Source organism: Typopeltis vanoorti, chromosome 20, assembly GCF_054136105.1.
Source record: "Typopeltis vanoorti isolate ZY-2024b chromosome 20, IOZ_Tvanoo_1.0, whole genome shotgun sequence".
Classification (NCBI taxonomy): Eukaryota; Metazoa; Arthropoda; class Arachnida; order Uropygi; family Thelyphonidae; genus Typopeltis; species Typopeltis vanoorti.
The window spans coordinates 61,690,023-61,705,828 of record NC_143568.1 but is presented as its reverse complement, the minus strand read 5'-3'; the positions used below and the strand labels follow the sequence as shown (position 1 = coordinate 61,705,828).

At 35.0% G+C, this 15,806-nt stretch overlaps 1 protein-coding gene across 1 annotated transcript in view; it reads right to left on the bottom strand.

The window, feature by feature from the left end:
• Nelf-E (negative elongation factor E) overlaps positions 1–15,417 on the bottom strand; it is a 111,926-nt gene extending 96,509 nt beyond the window's left edge. The window contains exons 1-2 of the mRNA XM_090410221.1: positions 15,289–15,417; positions 8,938–9,007 (exon numbers count right to left, since the gene is read on the bottom strand). Of these exons, the coding sequence (XP_090266347.1) occupies positions 8,938–9,007; positions 15,289–15,369 (151 nt within the window). The 5' untranslated portion in view covers positions 15,370–15,417. The remainder of the gene's footprint in view (positions 1–8,937; positions 9,008–15,288) is intronic.
• Positions 15,418–15,806: the final 389 nt, after the last annotated feature.

Below are 15,806 nucleotides of genomic sequence, written 5' to 3'. Positions count from 1 at the left end.
TATACCCGCAGCGTATTGAATAGCTTCTCTCTTGGCACCTTGTCATATGCCTTTCCCAGATCTACAAAACTTAAATACAGATCTTTGTTATATTCCCATGATTTCTCAACTATTTGTCGTAAAGTGAAGATCTGATCTTGACAGTTTCTATTTGGCCTGAATCCAGCTTGTTCTTCACCAAACTTTTCTTCCACAATTCTTCTCAACCGTTTCTCAAGTACACTTGCATATATCTTCCCAGGAACACTCAGTAGTGAAATACCTCTGTAATTCTCACATTCAGTTTTATTTCCCTCCTTATATATGGGTACTATTAGAGCTATACTCCAATCATTGGGAATTCTTCCCACTGTCCAGGCCTTCTTAACTTTTATACCACCATACTTCAGCATTTCTGGTCGAATATCAACCATTCCTGCTGCCTTTCCACATTTCAAGCCTTTGATGGCTTTTTTTAGATCAAGTATGGATATGCCTTTTTTACCACTGTGCTATCACTGCTTGTTTCATTTAGCAATTTCTCGAAGCAATTACTCCATACATCAAGGATATCTTTTTTTCCCCGTTTTCATGTCACCTTTATTATCTCTAACTCCTTTTATAGCACTCTTTCCTCCATTTCTAAGCTTCTTCAACAACAACCTTCAGAATATCTTACCACCTTCTTGATATTTATTTTTAATGTTCTTGCCAAAGTCCTCCCACGACTTTTCTTTAGCTAGTTTTACACAGTTTTTAGCTTTCTTGTATTTGTCTCTGTATTCTCTAAGAGCACAAGCTGACTTATTTGCCAGGAACTATTGATATGCTTTCTTCTTTTCCTTCACTGCCTCTTTAACTTCCTGTGTCCACCATGGAGTTTTGATTTTTCTATCCTTGCAGACAACCTTACCACATGCCTCTCTGGCTGAAACCAATCAAGGTTTTCTTCAAGGCTTGCCACTGAATCTTCAAGGTTTGGTTCCTGTTTGCAAACTCTTTCATTTTTTCTTCAATATTCTTTGTGTATTTTAGTCTACAGTTCACATCTGAGAGCTGCTCCAATTTGATTTGCTTTAAAACTTTCTTACATACTATTCTTTTCAACATGAAATTCAATTTTATCCTACTCAAGACTAAATAGTGATCACTTCCAATTTCAAATCCTCTTTACACTCTGGTGTCCCGTACTAAAGAGAAAACAACACTATCAACAATAACATAGTCAATGAGACTTTTCTTATTCCTAGCCTCTTCTCTCCATGTGAATTTGGCACATTTTTATGTTGGAACATGGCGTTAGTAATAACAGTCCATGTCCTGAGCAGAAATCAAACAGGTATTTGCCATTATTATTAGCTCTGCTCTTTTCTCCAAATTTTCCCAATATATTTTTGTATGTTTGACAATCATCTCCTACTCTGCTATTCAGATCCCCAACAAGGATCAACTTTTCCATTTTCATTGTCTCAGTTGCTTTTTCTAAAGCATTAAAAAATTCCACCACTTCTAGCTTAGTAGAACCTTCTGTGGGACAATAGGCACAAATTAGTCTCATTGTCCAGTTCTCCATTCTCATATTTGCCCACATCGCTCTACTTGAGACTGCCTGCCATTCAAGAAGATTAGTTTCATATTTTGTGTTGAATATGGCTACTCCTTCTTTTCCTTGATTGTCATTGCCTGAACATAACATTTTGTATTTATTGCTGGGGTGCTTAAGGATCAAAGCTGTATAACTGACAGGAGACCTCCACATAGCTTTTAAAGGAATGCGGAGAACCAACCAGGGCTTTTGACCTAAAGCCCAATCCTCACCTTCTCGTGGTGCACCCTGTTGGGTATCTGCTTGGATACTGAACGAATGAGGATGGGCTGGCAATTTGGGATTTAGCCGACCAAATTGTATTCTTATTGGTTAAACAAAAATAAAAAAATGATGGTACAACATTTCAAAATTTCACCGGCTGGGACATCGCCCGGTTAAACAAGGCCCACATTGTTTACGCCAGGGAACCAGGGCGAACAGCGAAAAGTCAGCTACTGGAACAAATCTGAAAACAAACCCCAACTCAACATCAGCAGACTTAAAGATTGGTATTATCAACATAAGAAGCCTGAATGGCAAAGAAATGGAGGTAGCTGAGGAATTAGATAAGTACCAGATCGACATAATAGGGGTGACTGAAACAACAAAGACAAAAACTGGTGAGATCTTTCTGAGCAATAAATACAAAATATTATATTCAGGCAATGACAATCAAGGAAAAGAAGGAGTATTCATAGTATTCAACACAAAATACGAGGCTAATCTTCTTGAATGGCAGGCAGTCTCAAGTAGAGTAATGTGGGCAAATATGAGAATGGGAAACTGGACAATCAGACTTATTTAAGGACTTTGGCAAGAACATAGAAAATAAATATCAAGAATGAGGCAAAATATTCTGGAGGTTGTTGAAGAAGCTTAGAAATGGAAGAAAGAGTGCTGTAAAAGGAGTTAGAGACGATAAAGGTGAATATGAAAACGGGAGAAAAAGATATCCTTGAAGTATGGAGTAATTACTTTGAAAAACTGCTAAATGAAACAAGCAGTGATGACAGCACAGTGGTAAAAAACCTGACCAGGCATGCAGTCAGGAATACATATCCAACTTCAATTAGAAAAAAACATCAAAGACTTGAAATGTGGAAAGGCAGCAGGAGTAGATGATATTCGACATGAATATCATCTACTCCAGAAATGCTGAAGTATGGTAGTATAAGAGTCTTACATTGGCTGCACTGCATAGTTCAGAAAGCCTGGACAGAGGGACAAATTCCCGATGATTGGAGTAGAGCTCTCATAGTACCCATATATAAAAAAGGAAATAAAACTAAATGTGAGAATTACAGAGGTATTTCACTACTGAGTGTTCCTGGCAAGATCTATGCAAGTATACTTGAGAAACGGTTGAGAAGAAATGTGGAAGAAAAGCTTGGTGAAGAACAAGCTGGATTCAGCCCAAATAGAGGCTGTCAGGATCAGATCTTCACTTTACAACAAATAGTCAAGAAAGCATGGAAATATAACAAAGATCTGCATTTAAGTTTTGTCGATTTGGAAAATGCATATGACAAGGTGCCAAGAGAGAAGCTATTCAATATGCTACAGTTATATGGTGTCAATGGGGATTTATATCAAGCAATACTTAGTCTTTATTTGAGTTCTAAGTCAGCAGTTAGAATTGAAGGAAGTACAGGAAGATGGTTTAATGTTAAATTTGGTGTGAGACAAGGATGTACATTATCCCCTCTGTTATTCATTATCTATATGGATCACATTATGAAAGAAAGTTGTATTAAACATGATATCAAAATTGGAGATGTTAATGTCAGCTCTTTGCTTTATGTGGAAGATGTTATACTGCTAAATAAATCCACTACAAGTCTTCAAGATTCTCTGACTAAATTGAATAACTGTTGTAATAGATATGGTACGAAGGTCAGAATTAAAAAGACAAAGACAATGAAAATAGGCAGAATCATTGAAAATGTCAACTGTGTTGTGAATGGAGAACCTGTGGAACAAGTAAAACATTCTAATTAATTTACCACCTTAGTGAAGGTGGTAAATTAAATATAGAAATAGACAACAGAATCAGCAAAGCTGGTATGGTGGGAAGTCAATTGAATAAATTCCTACGAAATAAGAGAGAAATTAGTCAGAACACTAAATTAGCTGTATACAAGACAGTGTTCAAACCAATTTTAACTTATGGATCTGAGAGCTGGGTCAGAAGTAAAACACTTGACCAAAGACTAGAGACCACAGATATGAGAGTCCTGAGAAAGATTAGAGGCGTGAACAGACATCAATGGCAATATCATATTAAAAACGAGGATATTAGGAAAGAACTTGACATTGTCAGCATCCAGGAATGCGTTAGCAAAGCTAATCTCAGGTGGTATGGTCACTTAAACAGAATGGTCGAGGAAAGATTAGCAAAACAAGTGTTCTCTGCCAGGTTAGCAGGAAAATGACCCAGAGGAAGATGAAGATATAGGTGGATTGATACGATACAAAGTGCTTTAGACGATAGAAATATAAGATCCGATAATGTTGGAGTCTCAACAAGTAACAGACTGATTTGGAGGAAAATTGTAGATAGGAAGCTAGTAATGATGTAATTTTTTTCATGTAGTACTATCATATCCTGTACACCCCTTGAGGATACATGGCAGGAATTTGATGATGATGATGCATTTATTGCTCAGAAAGATCTCACAAGTTTTTGTCTTTTTTGTTTCAGTCACCCTTATTATTTTGATCTGGTACTTATCTAATTCCTCAGTTAGCTCCATTTCTTTGCCATTCAGGCTTCTTATGTTGATAGTACCAATCTTTAACTCTGGTGATGTTGAGTTCGGGGTGTGTTTTCAGATTTGTTCCAGTAACTGACTTTTCGCTGTTCGTCCTGGTTACCTGGCGTAAGCAGGGCGAACAGCGAAAAGTCAGTTACTGGAACAGGGGCCGTGTTTAACCGGGTGATGCCCCAGTCGGCATGAAATTTTGTCATGTTGTACCATCATTTTTTATTTTGGTTTAACCAATAAGAATACAATTTGGTCGGCTAAATCCCAAATTGCCAGCTCATCCTCGTTCGTTCAGTATCCAGGTAGATACCCAACAGGGTGCACCACGAGAGTTTAGGTTGTAGATAATTTAAATAAGGTGTGAGACTCTATCCTACTTATCAGAGGATTAAAGTTGGCTTAATTGGTTTCTAATGCTGGGTGCCCATATTAGATAACCTTCAATCCTCATTCATGGTACTAATGTGCTATCAGTTTACAACCTTTCATGGGTGGGTTATTATAAGAGGATGATATCAAAATAGCTTACACAAAAATAATGGTATTATTTAAGTGAAGGGGGGGGAATGCAATATGGAGTCATGGTTTTGTTGGGTGCACTGAATGATTGTAGCACTGCAATTCTAAGAAATCTTACTGAAATGCACATTTCTGAATTATCTGCCCATTCACAGTCAGTTTTCCTTTGTTGTATTATCTAGTACAGGAAAAGTACTCATCAGCTTCAATTGCACTTCTACACAGACTGCAAAATTTAAATAGTTGTTACACTCAAATGTTATTGAAAAGTCATCTGTTATTTATAAGATCCACGATTCCTTTGATGGCACTCTTAAATGATAAATGACCATTAATCAAATATAACTGAGAAAAGACCTCCATATGGCCTTTTAAAGAATGCAACTTAAGATCCTATTTACTGGATGGCGAATAAAAGAGGATGAGATGGCAATTTGGGATTTAGCCAACCAAAATGTATTTATTCCCTATTGGCTTAAGCATCAAATAAAAAATGATGGCACAAACCAATGGGGAAATCACCTAGCTCCACAAGCTCCCACTATTTTCATCAGAGAAGAACCATAACAAACAGTGAAAAGTCAACTATGGGTACAAACACATTGTCAGCAGAAACTAGATAGGAAATAATGTAAGAAGTATGAATGGAAAAGTGGAACTGGCAACTGGCAGAAGAATTTTAGTTTTGAATGGCTGCATGTTGAAGTGTGAGCATAAATCAGGATATATATATATATATATTTCCCTTCTTTTGGAATCCACTTTGTTAGTATAGTGGTCCACTGCTAGTCGTCTATTCTGGATAGATGTTTGGCCAATTTCTATTTTAGCTGCTTGTGGTAAAGAATGATGTCTGTGATACAAGTCTGGCATCTTATCCAGGCATTCTGTTTCTTATCTTTTAATGCGATGCCTAGCATGCCATTCTTTTTCTTTGAGTTGTTTCTAGTTTATTTATCAGTGCTTTTGTCAGAGACCAAGTTTCACAGCCAAATGTGATGACTGGAAGAATACACTGGTTATATGTGTTCTTTTTTAAACAGAGTGGGACATCCTTGTTTTGAAAAATACTTTTCAATTTTCCAAATGCACTCCAGGCCAGGTGAGCTCTTCTGTTTATTTCCTTTTGGAGTCCACTGTTTAGATCAATGGGATGACCTAAGCATGTATATGAAGAGACTCTTTCTAAGAAATAGTTTTCTATTATTATATTTTTTGTGCTACAAAATGATTAAACATGATTTTAGTTTTTTCTTTGTTTATTTTTAGACCAACTTTTCTGCTTTCATCATACAGATCTTCTATCATTATATTAAGGTCTTCATATATATAAATTTACTCTTCACGATTGAATATAACTAAAAGAAGATATAGACAAAGTGAAAGATTAACATAACTGATGCAGTTGATCGAAAGGAATAATAAATATTATTTTTATGGCTAATATAGCGTACTTTTGTTTAAGAGTGTCCCTTTTTTACAATGTCATTGGCTCTTTACTCAAATCTTAGGCATTACTGATGTGTTATAAAGCTATGTATGAAGAATAATATAGGAGGAAAATTCGGACATACCCTTTTTAGATGTTGTTGGCTGTCTCCTTATCCCGGCGATATGCATACATCTGCTGTTAAACTGTTAAAAGAGGGGAGGGGTTGGGAAAGTGGGGGTAATGTGGGAAATTATTTGAAAAAATCCAGGTTTTTTATATGTGTAATATTATTATTGTTAAGGATGGGTAAAGAGCAGGATCTGAAAATAGAAACTATTTTTTGGGGAAGAGGAAGGATCGATGGGAAAAGGTCAGGGGTGGGAGTAACAAGGTGTGAGCCGTTTCGACAGTTCATCGTCTTCGGAACTCGTGGGGAAAGTGGAGGCTATGTCATGTCGGCTTGGTGTTTCTGTCTTTGGTGTGCTTGTGTTATCTCCTATTGGTCGGACTCGTGACCTAATTTTTATGTTAAAGAGCTTCCAACTGTAAGAGATTATGCAGGTCAGTGGATGTTTATTGAGTTTTCGTCACATTTTATGGCTACTGTTTCTGATATTATAAGCATTGTTTCATTGTCTTGTATGTCTAATATTATGGCCTTGTCGATTTGTGGGGTATGTTTCTGTTTAAGTATTGATATATATAGTCCTGACTGCATTTCTTTTGAATCATTTCTATTACTGTTCTGTGACTGCATCCAGACAACAAGAATATCTTTATCTTCAGTTTTCGTATCATCTTTATTATCTGATTTTTTTTTGGTTTTGGATATTATTTGGTTTTCCTGTAATTTGTATTCTGTTTTTCTTTTTGTTGTTGCATTTTTTATTGTTTAAATGGATGAAAATTTGGATATACACAGTGTTGTTAAAGTAGCAAATTTTTTTGTTTCCGGGAAATGTGCTGTTCCCGAGTACTACCGTGAATTTTGGTGCGATGTTGTGATTGAGGCAATTTTTAAGGAATTTTATGTGTAGTTTTTGTGCAATGTATGTTAGGATGGTTTTTTGGTATGTTACTTTCGTGAAGTTTATGCTGTCATTGATTGTTTGGTACATGCGCTAAGAGATACTATTTTTAAGTGTGTTCTGTGCAGAGGGGGGGGGGAGTTGGAGGGTTTGAGTATAATATACTCAAACCCTCCAACCACCCCCAACTTTTATATCTCCATATCTGAGAATTTCTGGTGAAATATCATCTATTCCAGCTGCCTTGCCACATTTCAGGTTTTTGATGGAAAATTTTTCCTATCTTAAGTAATGATATATAGTCCTGATTGCATTTCTTTTGAATCATTTCTATTACTGTTCTGTGACTGCATCCAGACAACAAGAATATCTTTATCTTCAGTTTTCGTATCATCTTTATTATTTGATTTTTTTTTAATGGCACTAATGGACTTACAATTCAACAGGAGTGGCTCGTGCCTAGGTACTATGGAACTGCAGCACCCCGAATTTTTCTCGATATATATAAATATATTTATTAATTTATTGATATTTGCTTGTAATATTTAATTTTATCATCATCAATTCTCTTATTTTGTATAAAAAATAATAAAAATCCATCACTTAGGAGGGTGAAGGATGCTAGCAGCACTGTGTTTACCAGTGTCATATTGCTACACATGCAAGCATATGCACATCATAGTGAGCTATTAGCGTAATGCAGCACTGTCCATTGCACAGTTCCACTGTTGTTTATATGCAGTTTGCACCAGTAGTAGAGTGTTCGTAGTGCTTATTGTGTTTACTCTGTCAATTTAAATATTTGGACATTACAATTAAAGATATAACATTTATTATAGCTTTTATTTTAGAACATTATTGGAGTTATTGACAATTATGACCTCAGAAATGCAAGGTATTCTTTCACTAAACATTTAGTAGCTGCTAAATTATTTAACAAGGATAAATTAGCTAATTTTAAGAATAAATTGTCTACAGAAGAAATAAAATTGACCACTGAAGCATATCCCATGATCACAAAGAAAAAACTTGAAACTGAACATTGAGTATTCTACAGTAGACCCGACATGCATGATTATTGTAAATTAATTGACTTTTAAGTAATTCTGAATTATACCAAGCTGTATAATTTTATCAATAATAAACAATATTTTTTCATGTTTAATTTTTACCATCATTTTGATATTTTATCCAAACACGTATACACTGTACTTACAGTGTGTATGTATATTTCGAAAGTTGCAACACCCTCACGATTTCAAGCCATGAGCCCCCACTGCAATTAAAGCTTGCTTCATGCTTCTAACACCTCATGATCTGGTTTAAACAAAAGATATGCTTCTAAGTGTTATGCTGATCTTTTAAACCATTCGGCTATCTTGATAATGGTCATGAGATATGACTGAAAATTATTCTAATTAAAAAAATGTAGATAAGTGGTTTCTCCCACTCCCATTGATTATTTTTATCTTCATTTTAACTTATTTATGCTGTTATGTGATTCAAGAGAAGGCCTAGTTTGTTATAACCAGCATTTGTGTTGTATTTACTATTCAGTAATGAACGGCTGTAACCATCATGTGTTTAAATTTATTGTGAGCAGTTTTATCATATAAAATTACTTACTCCGCTTTAAAGGATTTTGCGTTGGTGGAGGGTCCTGTTTTGGAGCCTTAAGCTGCTGAAAGGCTTTTTTCTGGGGAAAAAAAAAAAAAGATGAATTTAAAATCCCAAGTATAATGAAATTATTTTCTAACATTATATTAATGAACAATAACAGAAATTTTAAAATGTTAATTTCATTGCACACAATAACAAATCTTATAATAAAAGTAATCTTTCTAAAAAGGAAAACATTACTATGAAACAAGGACTAAGTCTACATATACTGCAAAATAGTTATAATGCTAACTTTTCAGCTCCTTATCCATTTAAATTTGATTTAAAAAAACCTGTCTAGATAACTGTTTCGCAAGCTTTTCACTAAAACATGATTCAGAAGATTTCATCAATTTCTAAGAAAAAAAAGTTATTAAGTCAGTGTGTGAAAGAAAAAAGATTTTTCTTTTTCTTCCAAACCAAATTTGCAAAAATACAAACTTTCAATATCAGTTCCCTTGATGCCACGCCACCAACTCAGTGCTCTACTTAAGAGTTCACTGGCCTGGCAGCAGTTAACAATAATACTATGAATAAAACAAGAATACTATGGTAGTTCATAAAGTCACATTATTCATAAGCAACTTCCTGCTACTGAAGAAAATAACCCAAGTTTTGCAACACTGCTTTAAGATTTTTTTCATAAACCCTTTACCATTCTTTCAAAGGTACACAAAATTTGGATACTTACTGTATAATAATGAATATTTATTATCCTTTCTTTTAATAAGTTTAAATGTGGGGACAAAGTCTTTTTGGTTCTTTTCTTTGAGAACCGAATTGTTTAAAAATATCAATACAGTGACTTAAGATATCAGATTACAGATACGAGGGGTACCTAAAAATAAATAGAATTATTTTTTTAAAAAAATTAAAGTTTATAATACCATATTCTAGTATCCTTCAAAGTACTTGCATCGTTGGCATCCAGCATGTGTTAGCAGAGCTAATCTCAGATGATATGGTAACTTAAACAGAATGGGAGAGAAAAGATCAGCAAAACAAGTGTTCTCTGTCAGAAAAAAAAAAAAAAGACCCAGAGGAAGACCAAGATATTGGTGGATTAATACAGTAAAAAGTGCCTTAGAAAACAGAACTATAATATATGATAATGTTGGAGTTTTGAGAGAGATAGATTGATTTGGAGGAAACTTGTTGATAGAAAGTTAGTAATGATGCAAGTTTTTCATGTAGTACTATCATAATATCTTGTACATCCCTTGAGAGTACATGTCAGGAATTGGATGATGATTTTTATTAAAAATTATCCTATACATTTTACTTATTTTTTTATATACTTGTACAATAAATTTACGCTTAATAAACTGTGTTGAAAAACTCACATGGTTGCCCTCTACATTTCAAAGGCATTTGATTGGGTTTGGTACAGGGGCCTACTTAACAAACTGCCATCCTATGATGTGCCTTTCTCACTCTGCAACTGGATCACCAACTTCCTCAATGATAGCTCATGGTGGACAGTTTACTCTTCCCCACCAATGCAGGAGTACCCCAGAGTTCTGTTCTTTCACCCACTCTTTTCCTCTTGTATATAAATGACCTGCTGTCTCAGACTTCCAATCTTACCTATAGCTTTGGTGACAATTGCACACTCTATTCCATTCAACAAACCTTGTAGTTACTCAAGTGTTAGAATCCTCAAGATCTACCATGACCAGCGACTTGAACTCATATCTCCTAGCTATATCCCAGTGAGGCAATCAATCTTGTAAACTTCAATGTCACCAAAACTCAGTCCTGTCTGATCTCTCGCAAGAAAGAGTTCACATGCCTTCCCCCCCCCCCCATCCCTACCTTCAGTAATACTGAGATATTCAAGCACGATCAGATTTCTCTTCTTGGTCTGACCTATACCTCATCTTTCCTGGTACAACCACATTTCAACTATAGCTTCTGCAGCTGCCAAAAATTATGGCGTACTTTTTTGCACAAAACACTAACACTTCACAGCTGCTAACTCTAAACAAAGCCCAAATCCACCCAACCATGGAATATTGCTCCCATATTTGAAGTGGTGCACCAAAATTTGCTCTAAGATTGCTTGATTCTGAAAAGAGGTAAATCTGGCTAATTAATGACCCCCCTCTCTTATATATCCACTTCAATCCTCTCTCACAGATGCTCAGTTCTGCCTTGCGCCTCTTCTATAGATACTTTCATGGACAGTGCTATGCTGAATTGGCCACTGTTATTCCCTCCACTCTCCTCCAAAATCATTAAAACAAGAGCCATTGCTAACCAACACCTTTTACAGTGAATCTTGAAACTCACCAAACCAATTTCACTGCCTTCTCTTTCATTCTATCTACTTCTGCTTCAGCTGTTCAAGCAAAATGTGAACAGATTCCTCCTTTCTTCTATTCCTCTGCCCACACATGGCTAATGTGATATGTCATGTAGCTTTTTGTGTATGGATCAGATATAATATAAAACTTAATTTGCTGTTTTTATTCCAAAAACAGCATCACACTATGAAGTAACAATATCAATAAATGATTTTAGTTTTCTTTTCATATTCTTTTAATTATCAGTTTTTGGAAAAGTGAGCAAAAGAGCTATAAGGATCCCATAGATCAGAGATGTCCAACCTGCGGGCTGCATGCAGCCCTGGACTGTTAGTAATGCAGTCCCATAAGATTTTAAACTGTAAACATTATAATGTGATGCAAAAAATATGCTGTCTTTCTTTCCATTTTGATACAGGAATTTGAGAACAGGTTTCAAGATTTCAGAAAAAATTATCAATTGATTTGTGACTCCATTTCCTGTCGATATAAACACATTACCTTCAAATTTTCAAATGGAATATATAGAATTGCAATCAGATATTCAACTCAAAGAAAAATTTGATCATGTCTCTTCGCTAGATTTTTATAAGACCTATTTTCCCAGAGAAAAATATCCTTCGCTTCACAATCATGCTTCATTCATGTCATCACTTTTTGGTAATACATACACTTGTGAACAACTATTTTCAAGAATGAAGCATATGAAGAGTAAAGTAGATCAAAAATTTCTGACGAGAACCTTGAGAGCTCACTATGAATTGCAACCACTTCCATCGAACCACACACTGATTTCACGTAAACAAGGCCAAATATTTCAATAGTTTTGCATTTATGCTGCCCTCTTTTTTTTTAATGTTATAATAAAAAAATTTTAAAAATGCCAGCCTAAAAAATGGTTGGCATATCTGCTTTCCAGCCAAAAGGCTGCAGGTTTAAATCCTGCCATGGGCATGGATCTTTGTGACTGTCTGTGATAAATACTAGTGATGGACAGTAGATAACATTGGTGTAGTTTGCTGTAGTTGGTGGAATGAGTGGTGGAGACAGAGAGTTGTAGAGTAGGTGCCCTCCCTCGATGAGTCTAGGACTCCCTGGAGGTTTCACATAATAATAATAAAATAAAGGAAGTTTTGTTAATTATACATTAACTATATTATACATTTTATATGCAGCCCAAGACAATTCCTCTTTTCCCAATGTAGTCCAGGCAAGCCAAAAGGTTGGAGACCCATGCCATAGATGAAAAACAATGAAAAGTATGTTCTTCAACATCCTTAGAAATAAGCTGGTTATTATCCTTCTCAATAAGGATTTGATATGGCCACATTTGGACTGCAGTGAAAGTAATTATACTAATAATAAATTATATTATTGTTCTTATCGTTAACCTAATAATGAGCAAACAAGAGTTTGCATGGTTACTTGTACATAGAGGCAAATGTCAGCTTGGGTGGCTAATCTACTCTCCAACTAACAAACTACAGGTTCAAATCCTGCTGCGGGCAGAGATGTATATGATGTCGTTAGGTGGCAAGTGAATTTCATTGTTTGGTGCAAGCCATTGCCTTGATTATTGGAGGCCTCAAGTGGCTTGAAAAAAAAAAAGTTCCATTTTTGATCTCTAGAGCTGGGTTTCCAAACTAGGTAAAAAATGAATTATAAAAATATAATATATATATTATATTTAAAAATTATTAATGTAGTATATATATATATACAGGGTGTTCGGGATAAATTTGACAGTTTCGTAAGGAAAAAGAAAATCTTCTTTGTATCTATTAAATTTAATGAATTGACAAAAAAACATTACAGGCAGAGTTAATTACAATACTATCAACAAGATTTACTCAAAATAACCACCATTAGCATCGATCACAGCTTCAATTCTGCTTCAGAACCTCGAACAAGCTGATGCTACAGTCTCCCTGGGAAGGGCCGCAAAAACTGTTTTAATTTTATCCATTAACTGGGCTTTTGTATTACTGGAAGTGCGATTGGTGTCTTTTTCAACTGCGCCCCATACAAAATAATCCATGGGGTTAAGGTCTGGGGAGTTTGGAGGCCAAACATTTGGACTGGTGAAGTCGTAGAAATTTTCAGACAACCATTTTTGACTTTTCCCAGAGGTGTGGCAAGGGGCCGAATCCTGCTGCCATACATACGGCCTACCATTGGCTACCCTTGTTATCCAGGGCTTGACTACAGTTAGCAACTCCACGAACAAAGCCCGAATTCCAATGCCAGGGTTCTTCAACACCTGTTCCTGCAGATTTGCGAGGAATTCTGCTGTACGAACGCAATCAGATCGTCTGCTAGGGATCTTTCTTCTTGCTACATCCTTGTAGTCACCATTGCAAGTCTCTAGTTCATGCCTGATTGTTTTTACTGTATTCAGGGAGCATTGGGCAGCAGTCGTAATATCCTTATTTTGATGGCGGCCACGAATCATCATGATATAAGTTATTCTCTTCCATGATTCAGGTGGGTTCCAGCTATCCATCCTTTCTGACATCTTGTATATGAATGAAGAAGGGTCCAAACTTTTAAATGAAGAGAAGTGTGTGTTAATACATGTAACTTACGGAAAAATATAATTAATTATAAATATGTCAAATTTATCCCGAACACCCTGTATATACTATATTAATAATAATTTAAATATAAATATATATATATATTATTAATAATAAAAAACCTTAGTCCACCCACAATACTAACGCACTACATGTTTACAACCTATTGTGGATAAGTCGTGTGAAAGATAACTTGACATCAAACTGCCCTAGGAGCCAAATGTTTGCAATTAAAATGAAGTGGTTTTACAGAATATGATGAGGACATTTTTCAATATATATATATATATAAAATATGACAGGAGAGATCATGGGGGATCGACTCCTAGAACCTGTAAGTGTACAGTTAAGATGTGAAAACTAGAATTTTTTGCTTAGAGAATGGTGAATAAGTACCACATGAAAAATGGTTAGTGTGGGCCTGTAATGAGTCTTTGAATTGTACAGAGGTTCCTGCATAATAATACTGCTAAAACTTTGAGCAATGTCTGTTAAAGTTTTAGAAGTTTTTCAAGTTAACAAACCATCTACCCTCAACTTTCCTCTGTGCCTAGAAAAATACCAGTGGAAGTAGATTAACATCCTGCCCAGTCCAACTCTAAAACCACTAAACCAGTCCCTACTTCTAGTTCAATCCATCTTCTAATCTTCAGAACTATCTTCTTTGCCTAGATACCTCTGTTCTCAACCTCTGGGCCTATGCAGAGCCCTGTGCACTGGGATCCACAACCTATTGTTATTTGAGGAGCTGATATTATAAACATCGAGTTGTCTACTTTTTCTAATCTTTATTTAATAGGGGAGATGGAAGAAAAGCTACCTAACAGAAGTGATGTCAATTCAGGAGTTACAAATCCTATGAAAACATATATTTCTTTTAATTTGAGATGTAAACACTGTTGTGCTACTATAAATGAAATGGATGGCCATTATTTCCTTGGTTTATTGATCTATGTTAATATTAATACCTGTGATCATTTCCCCTCCCCTCCATGTATCTGTGAGTGTTGTAATAATAATTTCATGTTTCTGTTGTCTCTATCCCTTTCTCGCCAGAAACGACAAAAATTAAATATAAATAAATAAATAAATGATAATAATTATAAAAGAATAAATTAAACCAGTATACTTCCAAAATACTGGCCATTAATTACTGTTTATTGGCTGTGGAAAGGAGCATCTGTGAGATTTAATTTAATATGCAGATTTAGTAATCAGCGTGAAATTTGTTTATATTTTATAAAAGGATATTTAGGTATATTTATTGGCATTTAAAAAAAAAATATACAGAAATTGACATTAATTTCAAGTATTCTAATAGCTTTTTCATAAAACCAAAGTAAGCATGGAAATAATGACTAACCATTTCATTTATATATAGCCAAGTAGGGTATTAATATAGACCAATAACATATGTGAATAATTTCTTTGCTTACTTTCCTTTTTAGCTTTTGATATTTCTTCTGAAGCATTTCCTCTTCCTCGGTAAAACTTTGAGGAAAATGTAAATAAACCATCAGAAACAAATTTATACACGTGCACAACACCACTTTAACACTGACAGTGAATCGCTAGCGTCGTAACGAGTGATGTAATACCACACTCAATCCCTCAAGAAGTAGACCAGAATATTCCCCATACGAAAATAACAATATATCAGTATGAAGCAGCTCGAAATCTGAGAAAGAGCGATTTTCAAATTATATACTGTATATATATTCGACGTTCCATTACCATCAATACAATTTGTTTGTAATAACTGTACTGATGATGTCTTGGAAAAAGGCAAAAGAACTAACTTATCTTTAGATGTCAAGGTTCGTTTCAGCATTGCCATTATTCTCTGAATTGTATTTATAAATTTTACTTTTTTTAATTAAAATTTAATTACTGTGGTATAGTGTGAATTTATAGTTTTTTTTAAAGCTTATTATATGCACATCTCTATGATGCC